The 23,322-nt window shown below is 28.8% G+C and overlaps 5 protein-coding genes, 1 long non-coding RNA gene and 1 pseudogene across 8 annotated transcripts; 3 read left to right on the forward strand and 4 right to left on the reverse strand.

The window, feature by feature from the left end:
- Positions 1 to 1,349: 1,349 nt before the first annotated feature.
- LOC127288975 (uncharacterized) lies at positions 1,350 to 2,361 on the reverse strand. Its single transcript, XR_007844114.1, has 4 exons — positions 2,268 to 2,361; positions 1,917 to 2,182; positions 1,669 to 1,829; positions 1,350 to 1,596 (listed from the first exon to the last, which is right to left on the reverse strand). It is a non-coding gene; the product is annotated as an uncharacterized LOC127288975 (long non-coding RNA).
- Positions 2,362 to 5,100: 2,739 nt separating this feature from the next.
- On the reverse strand, positions 5,101 to 5,218 carry LOC127289130 (5S ribosomal RNA; annotated as a pseudogene).
- Positions 5,219 to 6,375: 1,157 nt separating this feature from the next.
- On the forward strand, positions 6,376 to 8,854 carry LOC127288976 (uncharacterized). Its single transcript, XM_051316699.1, has 7 exons — positions 6,376 to 6,786; positions 6,852 to 7,117; positions 7,187 to 7,375; positions 7,441 to 7,693; positions 7,785 to 7,853; positions 7,926 to 8,012; positions 8,083 to 8,854. The coding sequence occupies exons 1-7, from the start codon at positions 6,460 to 6,462 to the stop codon at positions 8,161 to 8,163; spliced, it is 1,272 nt and encodes a 423-aa protein (XP_051172656.1). The 5' UTR covers positions 6,376 to 6,459; the 3' UTR covers positions 8,164 to 8,854.
- A 115-nt stretch (positions 8,855 to 8,969) lies between these two features.
- On the reverse strand, positions 8,970 to 11,603 carry LOC127288977 (aminoacylase-1-like). Its single transcript, XM_051316701.1, has 6 exons — positions 11,229 to 11,603; positions 10,998 to 11,085; positions 10,750 to 10,919; positions 10,042 to 10,545; positions 9,681 to 9,971; positions 8,970 to 9,611 (listed from the first exon to the last, which is right to left on the reverse strand). Exons 1-6 carry the CDS (start codon positions 11,325 to 11,327, stop codon positions 9,468 to 9,470), a joined length of 1,296 nt encoding a protein of 431 aa, XP_051172658.1. The 5' UTR covers positions 11,328 to 11,603; the 3' UTR covers positions 8,970 to 9,467.
- Positions 11,604 to 11,654: 51 nt separating this feature from the next.
- Positions 11,655 to 13,950, reverse strand: LOC127288979 (aminoacylase-1A-like). Of its 2 annotated transcripts, none has more exons than XM_051316705.1 (6): positions 13,800 to 13,950; positions 13,394 to 13,481; positions 13,061 to 13,230; positions 12,328 to 12,828; positions 11,980 to 12,270; positions 11,655 to 11,836 (listed from the first exon to the last, which is right to left on the reverse strand). In XM_051316705.1, the coding sequence occupies exons 3-6, from the start codon at positions 13,082 to 13,084 to the stop codon at positions 11,693 to 11,695; spliced, it is 960 nt and encodes a 319-aa protein (XP_051172662.1). In that variant the 5' UTR covers positions 13,085 to 13,230; positions 13,394 to 13,481; positions 13,800 to 13,950; the 3' UTR covers positions 11,655 to 11,692. The 2 variants fall into 2 exon arrangements, with proteins under 2 accessions (XP_051172662.1, XP_051172661.1); XM_051316704.1 differs by lacking the exon at positions 13,800 to 13,950 and adding an exon at positions 13,583 to 13,741.
- A 3,786-nt stretch (positions 13,951 to 17,736) lies between these two features.
- On the forward strand, positions 17,737 to 21,112 carry LOC127288978 (aminoacylase-1-like). 2 transcript variants are annotated; one of them, XM_051316702.1, is made up of 6 exons: positions 17,737 to 17,885; positions 18,023 to 18,110; positions 18,199 to 18,368; positions 19,934 to 20,437; positions 20,511 to 20,804; positions 20,896 to 21,112. In XM_051316702.1, exons 1-6 carry the CDS (start codon positions 17,814 to 17,816, stop codon positions 21,040 to 21,042), a joined length of 1,275 nt encoding a protein of 424 aa, XP_051172659.1. In that variant the 5' UTR covers positions 17,737 to 17,813; the 3' UTR covers positions 21,043 to 21,112. The 2 variants fall into 2 exon arrangements, with proteins under 2 accessions (XP_051172659.1, XP_051172660.1); XM_051316703.1 differs by having other exon boundaries at positions 17,746 to 17,879.
- Positions 21,113 to 21,257: 145 nt separating this feature from the next.
- Positions 21,258 to 23,220, forward strand: LOC127288983 (uncharacterized). Its single transcript, XM_051316709.1, has 4 exons — positions 21,258 to 21,977; positions 22,164 to 22,280; positions 22,400 to 22,650; positions 22,714 to 23,220. Exons 1-4 carry the CDS (start codon positions 21,885 to 21,887, stop codon positions 23,126 to 23,128), a joined length of 876 nt encoding a protein of 291 aa, XP_051172666.1. The 5' UTR covers positions 21,258 to 21,884; the 3' UTR covers positions 23,129 to 23,220.
- The last annotated feature ends 102 nt before the right edge of the window (positions 23,221 to 23,322 follow it).

Below are 23,322 nucleotides of genomic sequence, written 5' to 3' on the forward strand. Positions count from 1 at the left end.
CAGTGTTTAAAGCCTTCTTGAAACAAAAGTAAATATAAGAAATATTATCAAAAATATTACAACCCATTTGTAGTTTGTAAAAATGTTAATTAAAGTAAATGAAAACACTAAAAGAAATACCTATTTAACTGACAATAACACAGCCACACAAAAAAAAAAAGTACCCGGGCCGGGGAATGAGACCACCATTTCTTGATGTATTTTGATGCGCTGAACACGAATCTGAAGTCCGTTTAGGTCCATCACGTCAGGATTTTGACATAACCTCAAAAAACATAGCTGATTTTAAATGACAGGAGAAATTTTTTAAACAATGGCAGATTTGTTTGAATCTTGTTACTCGGGGGTTTTTGGGGTCGCTGATTACGAATTTAACGTCAGATTTATAAAATTCAAAATGTCGGACAAATTTTTAAAAAGTAGTTGGATTTTTACGAAAATTGGTATCTAGGGGTTTTGGGAGTCGCTGATTACAAATTTATCGTCAGATTATTCAAATTCAAAATGGCGGACGAGTTTTTAAAAAATAGTTGAATTTTTATGTAACTTGGCCGATACTGGGGTTCCGAGTCCCTGCATCGTAATACGTTTCCTACGTGTGTCTGCCATGACGGCATCAAAGTCATTATCCAGGGACTTATAGCCGGATAGCGGACAAACTCCGTTGTCCACCATCACCGCGTGGAGGTACCCTGGATGCAGACACATGTAGAAACATAAAGATACACTAGAGTCTCCGAAGAGAGGACAGAAAGTCTTGGACCTCTCTACGGAATTCGTCCTTGACGCCGAAAATTGTAAACACTCCAGGGCCGTATATCGTATCACAGAGATGTGTTTTTTTAACAGAATACATTCTGTTACGTTTGTAAAACACTACGCGAGAAAGGTACACTAAAAACAAACGCTCCTGAGTTCACGTTCCTCTTTCTGATCCCGCCCATCTCTTCCCCCCTCACTCCTTACCGCGCCGCGTCACTACTTAGTCCTCTCTTCAGAAGTCCTCTCTTGGGAGACTCCAGTGTATTTGACCACCGTACTATATCTGCCATTTTACATTTGAATAATCTGACGTTAAATTCGTAATCAGCGACTCCAAAAACCCCATGATACCAATTTTTGTAAAAATCCAACTACTTTTTAAAAATTTGTCCGCCATATTGGATCCGCCATTTTGAATTTGAATAATCTGATACATCAAGAAATGATGGTCTCATTTCCCGGCCCGGGTACTTTTTTTTTTTTGTGTGGCTGTGTAATCTGTCTCGTTTTTAAATAAGTTTTTTTTAAATTTCTTTGTTAAAGTCTATATTCTATAGGCGTTTTACGTTTGTTCTTACCTCGGAACAAACTTTCTCGGCAACAACATTAACGTATAAAAATCTGCTGAGAAATATTATGATCCATCCTACTAAGTTAACAATCGATATTTTCATATCTGACATAGGAAAGTTTTCTAATTCAGGCATTGAATTTAAAAAATAATAAAGAACTGCAGTTAAAGATGAAAAATTTGTTAACATTTCTAATGCAATATGAACTTGGTAAATTTTATTAATTTCTCTTGTTATTTCACAAACTTCCAGATGCAAATGTCTAAAAATTGTATAGACCGATTTTGAAAAAAAGTCAAAAAAAATTTTGATTTTCAAAAAAACAAAAACTTACCTCACTAACTCTAACACATCCTTTTCTGTTAAATTATCTATACTGTCCAAAATTTCTGAAATTTCGTTTTTTTCCTAATTCTCTTACACCGTTCGCGTTTAGTTTTTGTAAATTTTTTTTGCAGAAGATAATTCATTCGTTTAAATGTTTCATTTATGCAACTGAAATAATTGTAAATAATAAAATGTTATTAGAAATGTCAATTATTATTTGTAAATAAAAGATTAAATGATTAATTGCTAAATTACCTGAGGGCTATTGTAAACGAAATATCAACAACTGTATTTGCATGAATTGCCCAATGAAAGCGAAAAATACAATATAAACTTCGAAGTAGTTGCCAGTCATCCAAATGTCCTATTAAATCCATGGTATAAGTGACAAAAATTGCAATTGCCCAAAATATCGAAGTCACTAAACTTTCTATAAAAATTTTCTGATAAGTTTCCTTCAGTCCAAAAATTTCGAAAAATTGCTCAGTTAATTTTATTCTTTCCCAGATGAGTTGCAATTTCTTAAAAATCAAATTATTTTCCTTAAAAGATTTTACAGAATATTAATTTTTAAAATGAATATAATTGCATTTTTATTTTACTTACTTCTCGACAGAACCATCCGATAATTAATGAAATAATAGCGGTAAAAGTATTTAAATATCGATTTACTGTAAAAACTAGGAAATCCAAATTATGTGCATTTGTATCGCTACATGATCCAAAAAATTCCGTAACACTCACAAATAAAAAACAAAATGCCATTAAGAAAATAAAAATAAAATTAACATTTGTTCGAGAATTACCAATGGGATATTCAACAAACCCAAATCCGATTAACCAATTTATAATTAAAATTGGTATTATTGCTTGTTTAATGTTTTTAAAATACCACTTCATTTTTATTTATTTGTGTTTGCTAACTCTTTCTGTTTGAAAGTTTTCATAATTTTAGTTTATATCTTCTTTTTTTTATAATTATCCTCATAATTGTTTGATGTGATAATATTTTCAAGATAATATTCATTAAAAATTTAAAAAAAACTGTTAAATCAATATTAACGTTACTGTTTTTATTCTAAGAATAATTCGTAAAATGATGATGTCCTTCACTGATAGAAATTATATACTATAGTTATTACAACCATATGGGCATATCTCTGGAACCTTTAAATTTTATGTCTCTGTGATATATTTTTTTAATTTTAAGATTTTATCTAGTTTTTGTTGGGAGATATTAATTTTAAATACGAGCAATCATTTACAAAATGTTTGGTATAAATTTTTATTATGTAGATACAGAACTATTTCAATTTTCATCTGTGATTTTCAACAATTTCTACTTGTTCTTAATCATAATTTTTCACGCTTTAAGGAAGTTCTCTCCCTCCAACGTCAGTCAAATCAATGCCCATTTAAGTTTTCATTTGTATCACGTAGTACTAGCTCAACGCTTGGCAACGTTGGATTATATTTCCCCTGTTCCGTTTCGTGTCGTTTGCTATTGTTTGATTTATTTTCGTTAAATAATAATAATAATAATTTATTATTTTAAAAATCTTAATTTTTTATAAGCAAATTCAAATTATTATTCATTATTATGAATCTTTGAAGAATATACTATTATACACGGAGAGAAAAATCTGCCTTTTATAGTATAGAAAGGTTTACATTTAATGCACAGAAATTTTCTATGCTATATAGGCATGAAATTTGAGTAATTATAGTACAATCGTATGTCTTTTTAGCATGAAACTTGTCTATGCTAATAAAGTTTGTCATATAGCCTCTTATTACACACTTATTATACTTTTAATCCAACGGCGCCATGCGAAGATCGCACATAACATCATCCTACTATGTTTGCATAAGTTCTATGCTTTTTCGGGGATAGACTCTTGCAACTGGCGATTAGGCCACGCCCACCTTTACTTAATTGGAACTGCCCTAATCGCCAGTTGCAAGAGTCTATCCCCGAAAAAGCATAGAACTTATGCAAAAATAGTAGGATGATGTTATGTGCGATCTTCGCATGGCGTTGTTGCTATTAAACTACATGTTTCGTACTATAGAAGCATATATACTATGCTTTTTTAGTACGGACAAATACTATCCTAAAAATTCTCAAATCTTTGCTCTATTAGTATGAAAAGTTTAAAGAAAAATAGCAGCAATCTATTTCATACTATAAAAGGCAGATTTTTCTCTCCGTGTATGTATATACTACTTATATTACTTTCAAATTTCGCGCTTTTTCTATACCTAACCTACAAGACGCAACGTTGCCAAGCGTTGTGCTAAGTAATTTCTGATTGTCAAAATACGGTGTTTTTTTAGACAAAATAATTAATTGTGAGTCTCCTAAGCCAGGTCTGATCAATTTTATTAAAAGTAAGTGAACATTGGCTATTAAACTTTATGTATATAAAGTTCCAGTAATATCTTTTCGTCAGATTTTTCACAATTTGAGATTTCAGACCAAAAAATTCAATTTCCCATAAGAACCCGTGTTAAATGTGAAAAGAGAAAATTATTTATATCTTTTGTCAAAATCCACCTAGACCTCTAAAAATTTAACTATATCTTCTTTAAACCATTATCTATCAGTTTATCAAGTTTGATAATTAACTCTTCGTCATTTCTGTTTGCGAGAGAACTTCCTTAAATGATTAAACTTTGTATATAATTAAAATTGTTAATTCTAAGATTAATTTAAAGTTTATTAAACGGAGAACATATTTATGTACAGTACCGTTAGAAAAATATTAAAAATAAATTTCTTTATATAATTACGTAATGTTTGTAATTAGAAGAAAGAATTTAAAAAATTTCAAATGTATACGTATTTTTCTTTCGTAAATTTTTGTTCATTTAAATAAAATACATTTTAGTAACAATATTTAACTTTACTGCATGTCATAAAATTTTTTCCTATAAATATTGTAATTTTTCATGCTGTTTTAAAACAGTTAAAATAGTAATAAATTTTTTTCGAAATTAACATTTTTATAATTTTCTTTTTGAGATAAACAAAGTCAAAACTCTTCCGAGACAAAAAAAACCCGAAAATTCACATACATGACTCATTTAACTGTTTAATATATTATCGCGTGCGCTGCTTATAAATTATTCACAATTTGTTCCCTACAATGCTGGACAATGAATTATTATCTATATTGATTTTTCTTTATTATTTCATTAAATATTGTATAATAATATAATTATACAAATCATTATAATATGAAAAACTCTCAGAATTCCAAATCTTCTATTATATTAATTTAACAAATTTCCAATATAGGCGACACCGACAGAGAAAATTTTATTTACATTTTAATTTCAACATAAAAAAGTTTTTTTTGAACATTTTTAAGCAATTTTTTACGAATTTTTGAATATATATCTATAAATTTTAAATTATAAAAATTAAAAAAAAGGAAGCCAACACTACGCAGTATTCCCAAGCGGTCACCCATCTAAGTACTAACCGCGCTCAATGTTGCTTAACTTTGGTGATCGAACGAGAACCAGTGTAACAACATGATTTGAGCGTTGACTGAAAATATAAGTTTTACAAATTATCAAACACATGAAAATTGACCGTTGGTCAATATAATTTCTACCTTATCAGATGTGATTAATTTAATAAAATATCCAATAGGAGACATCTATTTACCATCTTAACTGCAAGTATTTTAAAACTCAAAAACAAAATTACCATGGCTCACTAATTATCAAAATTAATTATTAAAAGGCGGGTTAAATAAATTGGATGATAAACTCTTCAGTAAATAACGGATAACTTTTTACTTAAGCAATTAGTAAAAAATAACTCATTTTTAGTTTAAAAATAACTGAAAACATTTGAGTATAATTGAATTAGTTATAACAGGAATGTCAGTTTATTTTAACATAACCTAAAAGTGAATTTAACTAATAATTAATTATTTTTAACAAAACAAAAAATTTATTACAAATTTTTACTAATCAATTACTAACTTTTTGCTGTCAAATTAATTATTTTTAACTAATTCAACTTTAAATAGTAGTTTTTAAAATATAATTGCCTTTTATGATTTGCAATGAAACCCTATTATTTTCGTCTGCCATATTGGATCCGCCATTTTGAATTTTGAAAAACTAACATTATATATTCGTATAATCACCGATCCCAAAAAACCCCGTGTAACAAGTTTCAAGCAAATCTAATTAATATTTTCTTTCTTATTAATTTTTATTTTTTTAAATTTCATCAGCCATATTGGATCCGTCTTATTTTGACCACCGAGTAACCATTTTTAAGTTAATTCAGTTATTGTACCTCCGACAAAAAATTAAACAATTATTTTTTAAACAATAATGTTCATGAAGATTTCAACAACGTATTTTAGGGCCTTACTATAGTCCCCCTCTTCTCATAGGAATATTTATAACAATTTTTTTTAATTTTTTTTTTTAATCATAATTTTGGAGTTGTCCTTTTTCAGAGATTTACCCTTAAATAGAAATTGCATATATTTAAATAATACAACTATCGTCAGAAAAGTATTATTGATAGAATAAAGTTAAAGTAATAGAGGTAAATTATCTACAATAATGTTTATTCGTATATATATCATTAATGTCTTTTTTTAATAATTCAAAATAAACATTACTGTATTGCTATTTGATATGTCATTAGGTAATAGATTTTTAACGATTATGAACCTTATTGTTCAGCGCATGACAAATTTCTTCAACTAAAATAAATCAGAGTGTATATGTGATTTGATATGGTGAATAGCGTAATCAAAAAAAGATGTTTGAGAAAATAAAGAAAAAATTATCTTTCAAAATATTAAAATGGGATCCAAAAAATATTCACGATTCAATTGTGCCAATATTGATATTAAATTGGATTACAGGATTGAATATATTTGAATATCCATTATCAAAGCCTCGACCAGCTTTCACTTTTATTTATGTATTGTTGCTAAATTTTTCATATTGGTTCTTTGGTTTTTCTGCCAGGCATGTGACAAGTCAGGGTGAAACTCAAATTGGCAAAAATGTTTATGTGTTAATTGTTTACGTTAATGTATTCATTGGAACCTCTTCAATTTTAATTGGATGGTATCATTACAAGGTTTGTGATTTTATTTCAATTTTTAATTATGAAAATATATTGTTAAAAAATCTTTCATTTTCAAGGCATTCAAGGCTAATATTCAAAGATTAGAATCATTGGACGAAGCTTTAGAATATTTGGGCCTTCCAAATAAGTATCGGGAAATTTTTATAAATGCAGTGAGAAAAGTGATTATATGGGTTATTGTAATAATCATTCTGATTTATTATGATTTAAATCTTTTTTTATCAAAGTACGATTTACATACAAGTCTCAATCTTATATACTTGTTTCATTTTCCACTTCATCTGAATTCTGTTGTTGACTTTACCTTCAGTTCTCTCGTAACGTAAGAATTAATTGATTAAAAAAAAAAAAATTTTGAGAATTTTTTTATTCAATACTTTTATTTAATCAGCTGCTTAGGAAGAAGATTTGCAAATATTAATTCACTTTTAAAAAGAACATTACCAATTTACGATGAAATAGAATCGGTGAGAGAGGTGTTTCCAAAATATAGTAAAGTACACGTTCTAATGGCTTCAAAAGAATTTAACATTAATTTTAACGACAACTCAAAACAATTGAAGGTATTGGTGTTAGTCAGGTGAGAAAGGATTAGTATTTTCAAAAATCTTGTTTTGTGAAGGAAAATACATTGAAATTTTTTAGATATCTCCATATGGAGTTATCAAAAATATCCTGGGAACTCAATAGAATTTATGGAAAGCAAATGATGATGAAAATGGGAGCACATTTTATTATCATAACAGGTCTTTCGTACAATCTATTTACATACCTTTTTTTTGTCAATGAATCATTAAACGATAAAAATGGAAGCGTGGTCAGTACCACAATATGGTTTGCCGTGTATTGTTTTCGATTTCTTCAAATTAATTCCACCTGTGCCAAAGTCACTACCGAGGTATAAATAATTTTACATTTTTTAAATCTTATTTAAATAAGTTTATAGCGACTTTTATTGGAGAATAATTTTCACATTTTTCAAAATTTAGGCGCGCAAAACAAGAAGTATTCTCTTTGAACTAAAGAATTCAAACAGAGATAAAGCTATAATTGAAGAGGTAAGAAATTTCTTTTAGTAAAAATGTGCAATTATTTATTAACATTTGGAATATTTGGCATTTATTTGTTAGATTGAAGAATTTTCTTTACAATTGACACAACGTCCTTTGGCATTTTCCACTGGTTTAAATACTCTCGATTATGCATTTGTGCGAACTGTAAGAATTAAATTAATTATTGAAAATTAAAATAGATTTAGATGAAATATTAAAATAAATTATTTTTCAGTTCATAGGTTCTGTAACAACTTACCTGGTTTTACTGATCCAATTCAGTCCCGAAATACGAAAATGCGAGAGAATACGATAAAATGTTAAAAATTAAAATCTCTTAAAGAGATTTAGACTTTAAAGTGTCTTTTAAACATCAAGAAAAGGGAACTTTTGTATTCTATTATTTGCCACAAGTTTTTTGCAAACTTAGTGAAAAAATGTTGTGCTTTCTGAGATTGCACCTAAAGATTTATTTCTAAATGTATTTTTTCTTTTTCAGCACTAGGAAATTAAAAAATGTTGATGTCACTTCTGCCCTACAACGGAAGAACACACATAAGCCGCATTGTCGCTTTGGTCGAGTTCTGTATATAAACACTGCGGAAGAGCGACTGAAGCGACAATGTGGCTTATGTGTTTTCTTTCGTTGTAGGGCAGACTTAAGATCTCAAATTGTTATAATTAATATTCCATAATTTGTGAAATTAAATTTTTGGAAGATTGTTATTTAATGTTATAAAGAATGGGTATTGGGATGTTTTCAAAAAATTTCGAAAATTGATTTTGTACCTATATAAAATATTTTAAATTGCAAAAAAATGTTTTTCAACTTAATACGAAAAAGGCTTTATAATTTTGAGATTTAGAAAAATGTTTTAACAATCAATAAAATTGTAGTAGAGTTAAAATGTATTTGAGGAGAAAAAAAAACCATCCATACGTACAGGGCTTCTCAAAATTATAAAATATTTGTATGAAATCTGCCGTACAATGTAAAAACTTAGGTAACCGACATTGTCGCTTAGGCTGATTTCAGTAATAATAAACAGGCTACAATCAGCCTAAGCGACAATGTACGGCAGAAATATGATTTATATATATTTCTTAATAAAACAATTTGATTACAATAAAATGTAATTTTATTCAATTAAAATAGTTCTCCAATGAAATGTTTATTAGAAGACAAAATTCATTGCTTGATTCTACATATTACGAAAAAATCCGAAAGGGAAATAACTTGTGTTGAATTATCTTCAATTACATGAATTATCCTGAATTATCTGAAGTAATGTAAATTATCATGAATTACCTTGAATTATACTTTGAATTTGAATTATTTTGAATTAACTTGAAGTATATGAATTATCTGAAGTAACGTGAATTATTATGAATTATCTCGAATTAACTTGAAGTATGAATTATCTTGAATTATTTTGAATTATATCGAATTACTATGAATTATCTTGAATTAACCTGAAGTATATGAATTATCCTGCGAATTATCTGAAGTATCGTGAATTATCGTGAATTATTTTAAAGTATGAAGTAGGTGTACACCAAATTTTTTAGTTGTTTCTCCTTTGGAAAAATCTTACCTATTCATTTCATCGTTTTTTATTTTTATGCATTTGCTACGGCAGGTATGATTTTCATAAAAATGCCTATACCTTCCAGGAAAATATCCTTATTTAAAAATTCATTACTCGCATGCGCAAGGTGGGGAGTGCTGTGTATTGCCATGAATCCAAACGCAGGAATTCCAACCTATATGCGAAAATTCATAAAATTAAATGCTAAAAGTGAAAAGTTAACGATTTTCAATGCAATGCTTACAAATCGTAAGAATCGAGCGTCAGTAACGCCAGTCATTATTAAAGGTTCCACTTCCATGCCCAAGTTGTGAGTAATGTTTTTGAAAGCCACCCAATAGATATTGCTGTCGTCAATTTTGGTATTTTCAATAGGTGGATCCTTATTTATAATAGTGTAGTATACTCCATCTCCTGCTTCTTTGCACCAATCGTTAATCATATTCTCAAATTCTTCATGATTTACTTGAGGAGGAAGTCGAATATCAAAAGCAACCGACAGCTCATTAGCCACTACATTTATTTGAGTACCTCCCTAATTATATCAAAATAATTTAAAACAATTAAATAAAGATAATTAAACAATCAGAATGAAATATACTTACTTTCATCATTGTTAAATTAATTGATGTTACATTTCCTGGTTTTACATTCGGATCTTCTAATTTCGCTTTTTCTCTAGCTCTGTAGTCCATAAAACGATCAATGATGAATCGCAATTTTTCCGACGCGGTATTATTCAGTAGCGATGAACCATGACCCGGATCGCCTTGACAATTTATCCAGATTTGAAACCATGATTTCTCACCGTAGCTCACGAAGAATTTATTTTCAGTAGAAAAATCACCTTCATCCATTGCAAAGCCAACGTTCAATGCTTTGAATTCTGATGAGATAACAAAAGTCTTCATTCCCGTCAAACCACCAATCTCTTCGTCTGGTACAAATGAAAGATGAATTGTTCTTTTCAGACGGATTCCACTTGATATTAGTCGACGAATCGCTTCAATTTGTTGGATGCTATGACCTTTCATATCCTGCGATCCACGGGCATAAATGTTTCCCCTCTCGTCTATTTCCGCCCCAAACGGTGGATATGTCCATTCCTCCTGAAATTAGATAAAAAAAAGTTGCTATAGAAACCGTTGCTATGGTATAACTGTTACCATGGCAACCCTAAAAAACCCGACATCGTTAAAATGATGTCTATTAAATTAATTCAGAAAGGATGAGCGGAGTTTAATACCTCCTGAAAAAATAGATAGCAAGGATCCCAGAAAGAGTATATTCTTTGAGTTTTTTTAAAAACTTACAGGAAATACTGGTACGACATCCATGTGACCATTCAACAAAATGGAGGGTTTTTCTGGTTCTGTTCCTTCCCATGTTATGATTACAATTGGTTTCTTAGGATGCAATTCCACAACCTTGACGGGCAGATTTAAGGATTCAGCTTGTTTCTTTAGAAAATTTACACAGGGACCTGAAAATTGTAAAAATTATAAAAAGTTATAATTACCGCATATATTGTAAATATTAAATTAATATTTCCCATATATACCATAATTCACGTTCGGCTGAACTGATCGAATTTGAAGATATTCTTTAAGATTTCTCAAAGCTAAAGCATCTAATTCAGATTCTGCACTCTGTCAATTGTAGAAAAATTTATTTAAAAAATTAAAATATTTATAACAGCAATAAGAGACCTAATTAAATTTTTTTTATTAATACTTAATAATTACATTCTATTGTAATAATATTTACTTATTTATTTTACATAAAGAACAACCTTGACATTTTGAGTTATAAAAATCAGAACAATAAGGCACTTAATGATCTTCAACATTTCGACAACCATTTTTGTACAGGGCAATAACATCGACTGCATGAGTCGAACTGTGTCGATAAATGTTTGACAGACTGGAATTTATTAAGATAAGTGAGATAATTTTTCACATTTTAGCGTGTCTGTTAAATTTCAAACTTGATATGTATTTAAATTAAAAATACCATTGCAGAAAATTATTTAAAATGCATTTTGTTATCGTGTCCCATAAACAGAGTTTGTTTTTCATTATTGGATATAATGATCCAAGAATCTCATTAATTAATTATTAATTAATTATAAACAAATGCAATTTAATTATTTAATTTTATGTCTAGATTTATACACGGAGGAAAATGGGTTTGATAGCAAATAATTAACGACAAAACATTGTAAGAAAGAAAATTCAATTAAAATTAATCAGTACATTAAGCGTTAGCGACAGCTTCTACAATTTTCATCATTATATTTATTCCCCTTAGAAATACTCTTTTGTTCAAGTATTCGTTATTTGCATGTGCACGAGGAATAGTATTATTCATCGGAGAAAATGCCACTGCAGGAATGTTAAGCTAAAAATAAAATTTATTTAATTACAGACAGTCATAGCTCTAATTATCATTAATTCTTTGAGTATTTTATTGATAACTCAAACAAATAATTCAAGTAAAATTATAAAAGTTATGATAAAAAAACATTTTAAATTCGAACTCACAGCACGAAGTTGTCGAGCGTCAGTTGCACCTGGCAGAATTCGTGTATCTAATTTCACAGAGTTTTCATCGCAAGCTTTTTTAAAGGCTAGCCAATAAATATTACTTGAGTCTAATTTTGTTATTTCAGTCGGCGAATCTTTGCTAATAACAGTGTAATTAACTCCATCGCCAGCTTCCTTTAACCATCCATCAATAGTTTCAATAAATTTCGTATGATTTATAAAAGGCGAAACTCGAATATCAAAAGCTGCGGAAAGAACATCGGGAACTACATTTACCTGAACGCCACCCTAAAAATTAAAAGTAAATCAATCCGACAGAAATATATCGCACTTCACCTTATTTACCTTTAGCATTGTCAAATTAATCGAAGTGACATTGTCCCTCTGATTTGGATCCTGATATTTAATTTTTTCCTCTTCTCTAAAGTCGAGAAAGCGATCAATTATAAATCTTAATTTTTCTGCGCCGGTATTTGGAACGAAAATTGAACTGTGACCAGTTGTACCAGAACAGTGAACCCATATTTGAAGTACTGTTCTTTCTCCATAATACAAATAAAATTTTTCACTTGGATTGGCACTCCCCTCATCAACTGCAAAACCAATATTAAGATCAGTGAATTCTTTTGTTTTTACAAAACTTCTCATGCCAAAAACTCCTCCAGTTTCCTCATCTGGAACCATTGAGATATGAACTGTTCGTTTTAATCGAATTCCCTTTAATTTCAATCGACGAATTGCTTCTAAATGTTGAATAGCCAAACTTTTTGTATCTTGTGCTCCACGAGCAAAAATATTTCCCTCTTCATCCATTTCGGCTCCAAACGGTGGATATTTCCATTTTTCCTGCGAAATTAAAACGAGATAATCAGTCCTGGTAAAAATTTCGAACTTTTTCCGGACTAATCTCGGATTTATCTTTTCATCCAGACTGATTGCTGACTAATACGGATCATTTTCGGATTGTTTTCGTACAATTTTTGAATTTTAATCCAGAATGATCTGTCTGTATTTAATCTGAAATCAGTCAAAAATTTTAACCAGGGGAAGATGATAAGAAGAAAAAGAAGAAACATACGGATACAACTGGTACAACATCCATGTGACTATTTAATAAAATAGAAGGTTTTTCTGGTTCGGTGCCTTTCCATGATATTATAACAATCGGATTTTTTGGATACAATTCCAAAACTTTTATAGGCAGATCAAGAGATTGCGCTTGTTTTTTCAAGAAAATCACACATTCCTCTAAAACAATCATCAATTTTTGTTTTTACAATAAATTTCAGAGTTTACTAATTAATTCATTAAATTAAGCATGTAATATATTATTAGATAATAGTCAACATCAATGGCAACAAGAAGAAACAAGAAACAATAGTAGAATAAATAACAATAATAATATTTTTACCATAATTAACGTTGGGATGTACTGTTGGTATTTTTAAGTATTCTATTAAATTTTTCAAGGCTTTCGCATCCAATTCAGAGTCAGTGCACTGTGATTAAGCAAAAGAAGATTATTATTTTTTTTATCAATGGATGGACATTATTTGAGAAATAAATAAAAAAAAATTTCAATTTTCTACAAAATTACAACCTCCACTTTTCTTAACCAATAAACTTGTAAGAAAATAATGTAATAAAAAACGTTTTTAATAAAAAATGACATTTTAAAGTATCAACACTTGTACATTTTATGAAGAACTGTGAAACAATTTATAACAATATTAAATTTCATAATATTCAGAAGTACTGATAGTATTGATTATCAGTTATTCTGACGTAGCAGTGAAAATATTAAGTCAAGACCTTACCTTTATCGCATTACATATGTCAAATTTTATTTTTATGTATAATTATTGTATTCTTATTAATTTATTGTAATGTATTTTTATAATTGTTTTTGTTTTATATAGAATTATAATTTTTAATTTTAAAGCAACTTAATAATATACTGTTGCATAGAACTGTAAATTTTATGTAGAAAAACAATTATCATGTTACCGACTGTAGTTATAAGGTTACTGACTGATGATAAGTAGAAATCTACTTTACCTACCACCGATAATATAGAAATCTACATTACCGGCCAAGGATATTACCGACTGTGGGTAGCTGACGTACCAACCAAGGTTAATACCGTCATCGCCCTAACCTTTTCCGAAGTACAAATGATTAAAAGTCGACTATTCAATCGGTAAAACAGTTTCCTACCCTATTGACCAAGGCAAAAATTTTCTAACAGGGATCTACCTTACCAACCTATGATAAGGTAGAAATATACATTACCGACTAATGGTAATGCTGACCGGAAGTAAGCGACAGTGGCGCAATGGTTTTTTTCCAATTGGGGTAAGTTATATTTTTCATGAAAATGAATTTTCAGAGAAAAGTACAAAAAATCTTAAAGCTCCATGATAATAAACGATACTTTAAACGATATCTGATACAATTGTTAAAGATACATTTTGAAAATTAGAAAATTAGTTTTTATCAATATCAATCAAAGATTGATATTTTCAAAAACTCTAAAGGTCTTGGTACTTTAACATACGTTGCCCTTCGGACAAATTATATTGTACAGGTAGTGGATCCCCTCCTTACTTCACTTCCTTACTTCAAAAGATGTAATGTATGTGTAAGGATGTTGTGTGTGTAATTTGTTAAGAGTCTCTTAACTTTTTCGTATATTTACCTTTGGAATTCCTCAGAATTGTATCTTCCAATATACTCGACGTAACTCAATTCTCCAATTTATTATAGTTATTTAATATTCTCTTTATCTCAATCAATTATGTCAAACAATCTCAAAACTCAATAGAAAACATAAAACTTTATTTCTCAATTACTATTTATTTTCAATCTCAATTCAAAACTAAGTGATCTCAAAAACTCAATTGTATACTCTTTAATCAAACTCAAAATCAGATTCTCTTTATTCAAAAAACTTCAATTATTAATTCTTTGTAAAACTCAATACTCTTAAAGCAAATCTCAACTCAAAAATCACAACTCAAATCAAAACTCAGAATAAAAACTCTAAATGGAAACAACCTCGAAACTAGAGGTTTGTTTCAAAGAGTCTCTCAACTCAGAGACTCAAACTCAAAACTCTTAAAACTCCAAGCTCCAACCTGAGCTCTCTCTCTCTCTCGATCTCCTCAACTGACACTAAACAACCCTGGTCTAAGGGGTTGTTCCACCTGTCTCACTCGGAGACCACACTTGGAAGACCTCGATCTTCGTGTGTTAACTGATTTTATTAAGTTGACTTTTGGTGGGGAAAAGTATATTTTATTTAAAAAAATTTATTGTTGTCAATGTGTTTATTGCAACCTTTGCCATATCCCGTGTGGAAAAATTTCGGGGCGCTGGTAGGACACTGGACAGACTGTCTAACGTCTCTATAGACCCAGGCCAGACGGTCTTGTCGAGCCCCCGATCAGAAGTGGAACGAAAGTTCCATGCTACGGTCTAGAGTTAGACAAGCTGGCCAGGTCTTGATTCTCGCGTTCAATAATTCTTAATAATAATAGTAATAATAATAATAATCCTATTAATATTACGTATTATTATATTTATAGATAAAATTAAAATAACATTAGTATTCATTAATAATATGATTTTAATTTATTAATAATAAGGAGATAAGTTGTATTGGAATCTTATAAGTCAAGACAACTTATCTCCTCATTTAATTATTATTAGTAATTTCAAAAAAAAATTTATTATTATTTAATTAATTTAATCCGAAGTTTTTTACAATTTTTGTTTCATCAGTTAAGATTAATTAACAACACCTGTGGAAATAACACCTAATCTAATTTGAAAAATCTCGCTCGCACTGGGCACCGAACCCACGACCTAACACTCGCAAACCTACAACGCTAACCACGGGGCCACGCTGGCTACTTGGCGACAATCTGTTAATATCGGTGATGTTTTTGGCGCGCCTTTATGCTAAATTCAAAATGTTTTTATTCTTAAATTACATATATTTTTAATATAATTATAAAATTATTTCTATTTATATAAAAGCCATATCCATTGCCTTTATTGTCATAGGTAAGCCCCTCTAAACTAGTCGGTCTTGCTATTCGCTAAGAAGCGTTTCAATAGACGTAGTCGAGTTCGTCTTATCTAGACCGTTTTTCAAGACTCAGGCCAGCGACTTTACAGCGCTACTTGACAAACGTGTAGGTTATGGTCGTTTGCGGTTGTCAGCGTACTTTTACAGTTCTTGCACTTTTGTGAAATTCTTTTTTTTTGTAAAATGCTTTTGTAAAATACTTTCGTAAAATATTTTTCTGAAATACTTTCGTGAAATACTTTTGCGAATTACTTTTGTAATTGTGTACAAATATTTTTAAATAATATATTTTTTACAATTTAATATATTTCATAATTAGTAATTAATATTATTTAAATTAATATATATTGTACAATTGGATATATGTCGAATTTGGGTGTAATAAATTTTAAATATATTTTTAGTTTTGTTAAAAACTACTTTTTAGTTTGAGGTTATGTAAATGGATATATAATATAAAAATAAATAAATTCGTGACAAAGTTTTTTCTTCGATTAAAAAAATAAATTTCAAAAATCTATAAAAAAGATAAAAGAATATTTTTATTGAAATTAACAGCAATATATAAATATAATTTAAATAATATTAATTACTAATTATAAAATACATTAAATTGTAATTAGTAAAAATTGTAAAAAATATATTATTTAAAAATATTTGTACACAATTACAAAAGTAATTCGCAAAAGTATTTCACAAAAGTATTTTACAAAAGCATTTTACAAAAGCATTTTACAAAGAAAAGAATTTCACAAAAGTGCAACAACTGTAAAAGTACGATGACAACCGCAAACGACCATAACCTACACGTTTGTCAAGTAGCGCTGTAAAGTCGCTGGCTTGAGTCTTGAAAAACGGTCTAGATAAGACGAACTCGACTACGTCTATTGAAACGCTTCTTAGCGAATAGCAAGACCGACTAGTTTAGACGGGCTTGTCTATGACTGGTAAGACTATTTCTAGACGCTAGACTTCCACAAAATTTTTCCACACGGGATTGAGGTAGTGTTCCAGTTCAGTTTGAATGGACATACCTCGGATGCAGCAATCTTTATTGTATCACCCTTTGTTTCTTGTATTATATTAAATCACTTAGTTTCTCAATTTCCTCATGAAAGTTAAATAGGTCTTACTTAAAATTTAGGTTATTAATTGAAAGTTAAAATTTAATATATAATTATTTGGACAGCTCTAAGAAATTCTAAAGGCATTTCGTATAATGTTTATAATGTGTTATTTATTTTCTGTGTTTCATAATGTGTTCTCTTTTTCAAGTATTCCCTGTTGGCAAAAAACCATGTTCGTTCTAAAAACGTTTTAAGGACGTTCTTAGAACGTTTCATGTCCGCCAAATAATGTTCTGGAACATTTTAAGAACATGGATGTTCAAATAATGTTCCAGAACATTATTTGGTGGACATGAAACGGTTTTTGGTTTTTTGCCCACAGGGTTGTATTAATGAATTATTAATAATATTGATAATTTATTAATAAGAAGTTACGAAAGTCATACGTAACAACAATATTTTTAGTTCCAATTTTGGCATGAAATCTCGTCATTTATTTCAATTATCAAGTTTTATGTCTTATCAGGTAAAAAATGACACTTATCATGATTTGCAAATAAAATAATATCAGACAATAATCTGATCTATATTTTTGTTTATGATTTCTCAAAGATATTTTCAACCACGATAAATTTTGTCTTAATTAACATTGTGAGAGTGAATATCTTAAAATGTTCCCTGATTCAAGAAAAGTTATTTGGCTCATTATTCAATTTCTGTTAGCTGCAATAAAAAATGTTGAGGTTTTTTATTTAATTATTATTAATGTAGCTAATGCAGCTAATTATTTTAATAGCAAACTCATTTTTTACCAATAATTGTGGTAGATAATTGAATTTAAGTGAAAATGATGTTAATAATTACTAAATGTTCATTTTAGAGTTTTGCACTCGATTTGGATCAGTTAGCTGTGGACAACTTTAGAAATTATCTCCGAATTCCGTCTGTTCAACCAAATGTCAATTACAGTAATTGTTATATTTCATAGAACATATTATGTTTTTAGTAATAATGCCAATAATATTTTTTCTGTATTTCTTGTATTTTCACTTACAGCCCCATGCGTTACCTTTTTAAGAAAACAGGCTGAATCTTTGAATCTCCCAATAAAAATAGTTGAATTTGCTCCAAATAAACCCCATGTGATTATAACATGGAAAGGCACAGAACATGAAAAATCTTCAATATTATTGAGTGGTCATATGGATGTCGTACCTGTATTTCCTGTAAGTTACTAAAAATAACAGTTCTCAGTGAAATTAGAATAAGAAAAATTAAATGTTTTTTGATAACAAAATTACATTTTTACATTTTTAAATATAAAATTAATAAATTTTTGCGTTAATTGAGAAATTTTAAAAGTTACATTAGTTTGTAAAATATTAAATTTATATAAGTTATTATATACTTAAAAAGTATTTAATATTAATATTAAATTAAACAACTGAAAATCATTAAAACGTTAAATTTGATAAGAAAGTTTAATTTCCATTCTAATACTTAAATTGCTACAGTGTCACGGCGGCCTGATATACGCAAATGCTATATAAATATATATATATCCTTATTGACAGTTATCAACAGATGTGAAGTTGTGATAAAAAAATATTAAAAAAAGTTTGCTATTGACTTTTTCATTTTAAAAACTTTTAAGAAAATAAAAAACGAGGCGCATGAATTTTCTCCAAATTTCAAATGGCCTAAAACTTAATTGACCTAATCTGTATATGACCTAATTATTATTTGGCCTAATCTTCATTCCATCTAATCCTCGTTTGTACCTACACAGAAAAAACCTGATCTCAAATTGAGTACAAAATTTATACTCAATTTGATACGCATAAAAAATTAGACAGGCAGATGGCGCCACGTTCTATGTCATTTAACATGCACTCATTTTGAAATGCAACAAATATGAGTCCAACTTTTTTCTGTGTAATCGTCATTTGTCCTAATTCTCACTTGGCCTAAATTTTCTGTAACCTAATACTTTTTTAGCCTCAATTTTATTTGACCTAATTATTACTTGGCCTAAACACTATTTCCCATAATTATCATTTGAAATCATTTTCATCTGGCCTAATTATCATTTGGACTAAACTAAACGCCGTTTAAACTAATTTTCATTTGATCTAATCTTTATAAAACCTAATTCTCATTTATCTTAATCATATATACTATAACCTAATTATTATTTGTTCTAATATTTACCTGACCTAATTCTTAATTGTCCTAATCTTAATGTAACCTAATAATTTCCTTTGACCTAATCCTCATTTGATCTAATTCTCACTTGGCCTAAACTTCATTTGTCAGCCGCTTATCATTAGGACAAATGAGAATTAGGTTTTATAAAGATTAGATCAAATGAAAATTAGTTTAAGCAGCGTTTAGTCCAAATGATAATTGAATGAAGATTAATTAGTCCATACGACTTTTAGACCAACAGAATTTAGGTCAGTTAATTTTTAGGCCATTTGAAATTGAGTTTAATTTATAGATATATTTGATTTGTTAAATTCTAAATAAGAGAGAAAATTGGTGAACAGTTCTTGGAACCTGAAGTTGAAAAGGTGACGAATTCAAAAACTGAATGTTGTAGAAGATTCGGTGGCGAATTCATTGGTGACAAATTCGGAACTCCTAGCACAGAAAATGAGATCAAGAATTCTCTATAACTTTACTCTATTCTAAATTTATTTAGCTTTATTTCGATCCAACGTCCATTTTTTCAGGAGGTATTAGGTTTTGCCAAAAGAATAAATTACTGTGTGGCGTCGTTTGATTTCAGGACAAATGGATTCACCCGCCGTTTGGAGCCGAAATGGACGAAGAGGGCAACATTTATGCTCGTGGGTCTCAGGACATGAAGAGTGTTAGTATTCAACACATTGAAGCAATTCGTCGATTAAAATTAGGTGGAATTCGTCTTAAAAGGACAATTCACTTGCACTTTGCTCCAGACGAAGAAATTGGAGGATTGTTTGGAATGAGAGCTTTCGTTAAATCCCAGGACTTTAAAGATTTAAATGTCGGATTTGGATTAGACGAAGGAGGCATTTCTGAAGGCAACGACATTATTGTTACTTATGCAGAAAAATCGCCATATCAAATTTGGATCAATTGTCCCGGCGAAGAGGGTCACGGTTCAACGTTATTAAATAATACAGCTGGGGAGAAGCTGCGTTCCATTATCGATCGATTCATGGATTATAGAGCTTCAGAAAAAGCGAAATTAAAAGATCCAAGAGTTAAATCTGGAAACGTAACATCGATTAATTTAACAATGATGAAAGTAATTATTTTATTTATTAGAAGATTTCGTATGAATAAAATTTCCAATATGAAGAAATGAATGTATCTTTTAGGGAGGAGTTCAATTGAATGTAGTTCCCGGCGAACTTTCCGTTGCTTTTGATATAAGAATACCGCCTGATGTTAAAATTTATCAAGAATTTGAGAAAATGACACAAGGATGGCTCAAGAATATTGGATGTGAAATTGATGATGAAACAAAAAATCATCCATTGCCTATTAAAGGCACAAAGTTAGATGAAAATAACATCTATTGGACATCGTTTAGAGAAGCTTGTCTAGAATCTGGAGTTAATATTGATCTTTCTATTGCTCCTTGGGGTACAGATGCAAACTCATTACGAGCTGTAAGTCGTTTGAAATCGATTTTTAAATCTTTATTTTTATCTTGCATAATTTTTTTATATTTTTTGGTTTACAAAATATTTCTAATTACAGATTGGAATTCCGGCTTTAGGCTTTTCACCAATTAACAATACTCCTCCACTTCTTCATGCTCACAATGAATATTTAAATAAAGATATTTTTCTGAAAGGAATAACGATATTTATAAACATTATAACTGCAATTGCTAATGTTAAGTGAAATTATTTTTATTTTATTTAAATAAAATAGTTTGAGCAAAGTCTTTTCAATAAAAATTTAATTAATTTCATTGAATCGCATTTTTAAAATTAAAATTAGATAATGAAAAATTATGCAGTTGTGATGTGGGATGATAAGCTTCAAATAAAAAAACTTTAGAAGCAAGTAGGTAAATAGAAAAATGTTTATTGATAAGAATAGAAATATATAAGTACGTATGTATCAATTTGTAAATAATTATTACTATTGTGCAAATTAAGTTCACGCGTTTTATATAATCGGAATATTATTTTTTTTCTCCCAAATATATTTCTGATCTCTATTTTTAAATATTGATTTACTTTGAATATTCAATTTTGACTTTTTTTTTATCATTTTTTTCGAATAACAATTTAAAATTGAAAAAGATTAGGGATATGAATGAGAAATATACAAAAATAAAAAAATTATTTCATGGTTCTTAATTTTTTCTTTCCTTGAATGACAATAAGCAGATTTTCTTATTACTCTCAATATGCATAACTCACGTGACTGTAATTTTCTCAATCAAACGCAAAGTTGGTTATAATAATACTTGAAATGATTTTAAAATTAATGCAAAACTATTTATTGTACAATTAATGATATACAAAAAAGATGTTTATTTTTCAATGCATCTGTAAGTAATTTTTTTTTAATTTTAAGATGTAGAAAATAAAATCTTATGCTGACCCTAGGTGCAAAAATATAAATCTACGATGCTGTGTTCGCAATATGTTATATAGTGTGATGAGTTATAAAACAGTCACGTTTAGTTGAATATTGACAGTATTTATTCCCTTTAAAGATTGCTATTATATAGAATGTCTTTTAACGATATTTTACAACCTTTCCCAATTGAAAAATGGTCCTTACTGGCTGATACTCTAAAAATCGTTTGGCCCCCTTATGCACAAGTAAGCATTCAATAATACAGGCATGGTAAATTATTATTTTCTTTTATTTAAATATAGGTTAACAATTTATTAAAGTCAAATAATTTAGTAATATTTTTAACTTAAAAATCTTATAAATTTATTTTAAAATCGATTACGATTTTACAAGTTTAATTTTTGATTCGCTATATTACTTGTATTTTACAGTATTATTACTTTATTCAAACTGCAATGAAGTGGAAATCAAAAGATCCAAATATACCCATATCAATTTATTGTCCGGATGGTGATCATAATTCTGGAATTTTTGTAGCCGTATCCTCAGTACTTAAGTTTTATTTTTCTTGTTGTAGAGAAAGAAGTATTTTTTCAATCGTTTTAGTGTGTTTTTGTACTATAGTTAAAAATTTGTTTTAACTTAAAAATTTTTTATTTCTTCACAGTATACACTTTACTTTATAATAACATTTGCGCATGAAGGTTTTGAGGAGCTTTTGTATAAAGCTGTGACTACCACTAATTTTATCGACTGGAGTAAAGGTGTTTTCTTTGCAGCAGTCCATTCTCGAATAATTCCAACAGTTTATTCTATTATTGAATTTTTAAATCAAAAGTATGGGATAGAAATTAAATTTCACAATCCAGGAAAATGTTTCTTCAAATCAAAAGAGAAGTGCACTAATGTACAACTTCAGTAAGTTATATAATTTTATGAAAAATGAAATGAATTTTGGAAAAATTTTAATTATTTTTATAGAATTCCAGATGACTGTTATTTAAAGGAGCTTAATGAAACTCACGTATCTCTTATTCATTCAGTATGGCCTCATCGAAATGAAGAAAATCCTGAACTAACAACAAGACAAGTGTTGTCAATGATAAAATTCAATGGAGGATTAGGATTATTTTCAAAAGAAACCAAACAACTTCTTTTATGGGCTGTTCAATCTGAAACTGGTGCAATTAGTCTTGTACAAACAATTGAGCATTGCAAACGAAAAGGATACGGAAAATTAATTACAAATGCATTTGCAAAACAATTATCATTCATAGGAATTGATTCTTTTGTATTTATAGTTGATGAAAATAATATTTCAAAATCAATGTTTAAATCATTGGATTTTGAACTTGTTCATGAAAATGACTGGATACAAATGACTAAAATACAATGAGCAAAATGACATCAGTTAAAAGCAAAAACAAATTTGCATTCCTATATGTATTTTCTATTTAATTTAAAAGAAATAAAAAGTTGTTGCATGTTCTTAGTGATTTTCACAAAAATAAATATTTCGAATTTAACAAATTTATTTGTTTATTTAATTTCATGGGAATTTAACTCTTAATAGTATATTTATTAGTCGGT

The sequence above is a fragment of the Leptopilina boulardi genome, unplaced genomic scaffold (assembly GCF_019393585.1).
Source record: "Leptopilina boulardi isolate dan_hultmark-lab unplaced genomic scaffold, ZJU_Lbou_2.1 LbouV2_399, whole genome shotgun sequence".
NCBI classification, from domain to species: Eukaryota; Metazoa; Arthropoda; class Insecta; order Hymenoptera; family Figitidae; genus Leptopilina; species Leptopilina boulardi.

Coding starts and splice junctions, on each gene's coding strand:
- LOC127288976 (XM_051316699.1), top strand. CDS start 6,460: ATGTTTGAGAAAATAAAGAAAAAATTATCTTTCAAAATATTAAAATGG. Junction 7,118..7,186: donor ACCTTCAGTTCTCTCGTAAC/GTAAGAATTAAT, acceptor TTATTTAATCAG/CTGCTTAGGAAGAAGATTTG. Junction 7,694..7,784: donor GTGCCAAAGTCACTACCGAG/GTATAAATAATT, acceptor TTCAAAATTTAG/GCGCGCAAAACAAGAAGTAT.
- LOC127288977 (XM_051316701.1), bottom strand. CDS start 11,327: ATGCAGTCGATGTTATTGCCCTGTACAAAAATGGTTGTCGAAATGTTG. Junction 10,546..10,749: donor ATGTCGTACCAGTATTTCCT/GTAAGTTTTTAA, acceptor ATCTAATTTCAG/GAGGAATGGACATATCCACC. Junction 9,972..10,041: donor TTAATTTAACAATGATGAAA/GTAAGTATATTT, acceptor TGATATAATTAG/GGAGGTACTCAAATAAATGT.
- LOC127288979 (XM_051316704.1), bottom strand. CDS start 13,654: ATGTCATTTTTTATTAAAAACGTTTTTTATTACATTATTTTCTTACAA. Junction 13,231..13,393: donor ACATCCCAACGTTAATTATG/GTAAAAATATTA, acceptor TGATTGTTTTAG/AGGAATGTGTGATTTTCTTG. Junction 12,271..12,327: donor TTAATTTGACAATGCTAAAG/GTAAATAAGGTG, acceptor TTTAATTTTTAG/GGTGGCGTTCAGGTAAATGT.
- LOC127288978 (XM_051316702.1), top strand. CDS start 17,814: ATGTTCCCTGATTCAAGAAAAGTTATTTGGCTCATTATTCAATTTCTG. Junction 18,369..19,933: donor ATGTCGTACCTGTATTTCCT/GTAAGTTACTAA, acceptor GTTTGATTTCAG/GACAAATGGATTCACCCGCC. Junction 20,438..20,510: donor TTAATTTAACAATGATGAAA/GTAATTATTTTA, acceptor TGTATCTTTTAG/GGAGGAGTTCAATTGAATGT.
- LOC127288983 (XM_051316709.1), top strand. CDS start 21,885: ATGTCTTTTAACGATATTTTACAACCTTTCCCAATTGAAAAATGGTCC. Junction 21,978..22,163: donor TTTGGCCCCCTTATGCACAA/GTAAGCATTCAA, acceptor TGTATTTTACAG/TATTATTACTTTATTCAAAC. Junction 22,281..22,399: donor TTTTTGTAGCCGTATCCTCA/GTACTTAAGTTT, acceptor ATTTCTTCACAG/TATACACTTTACTTTATAAT.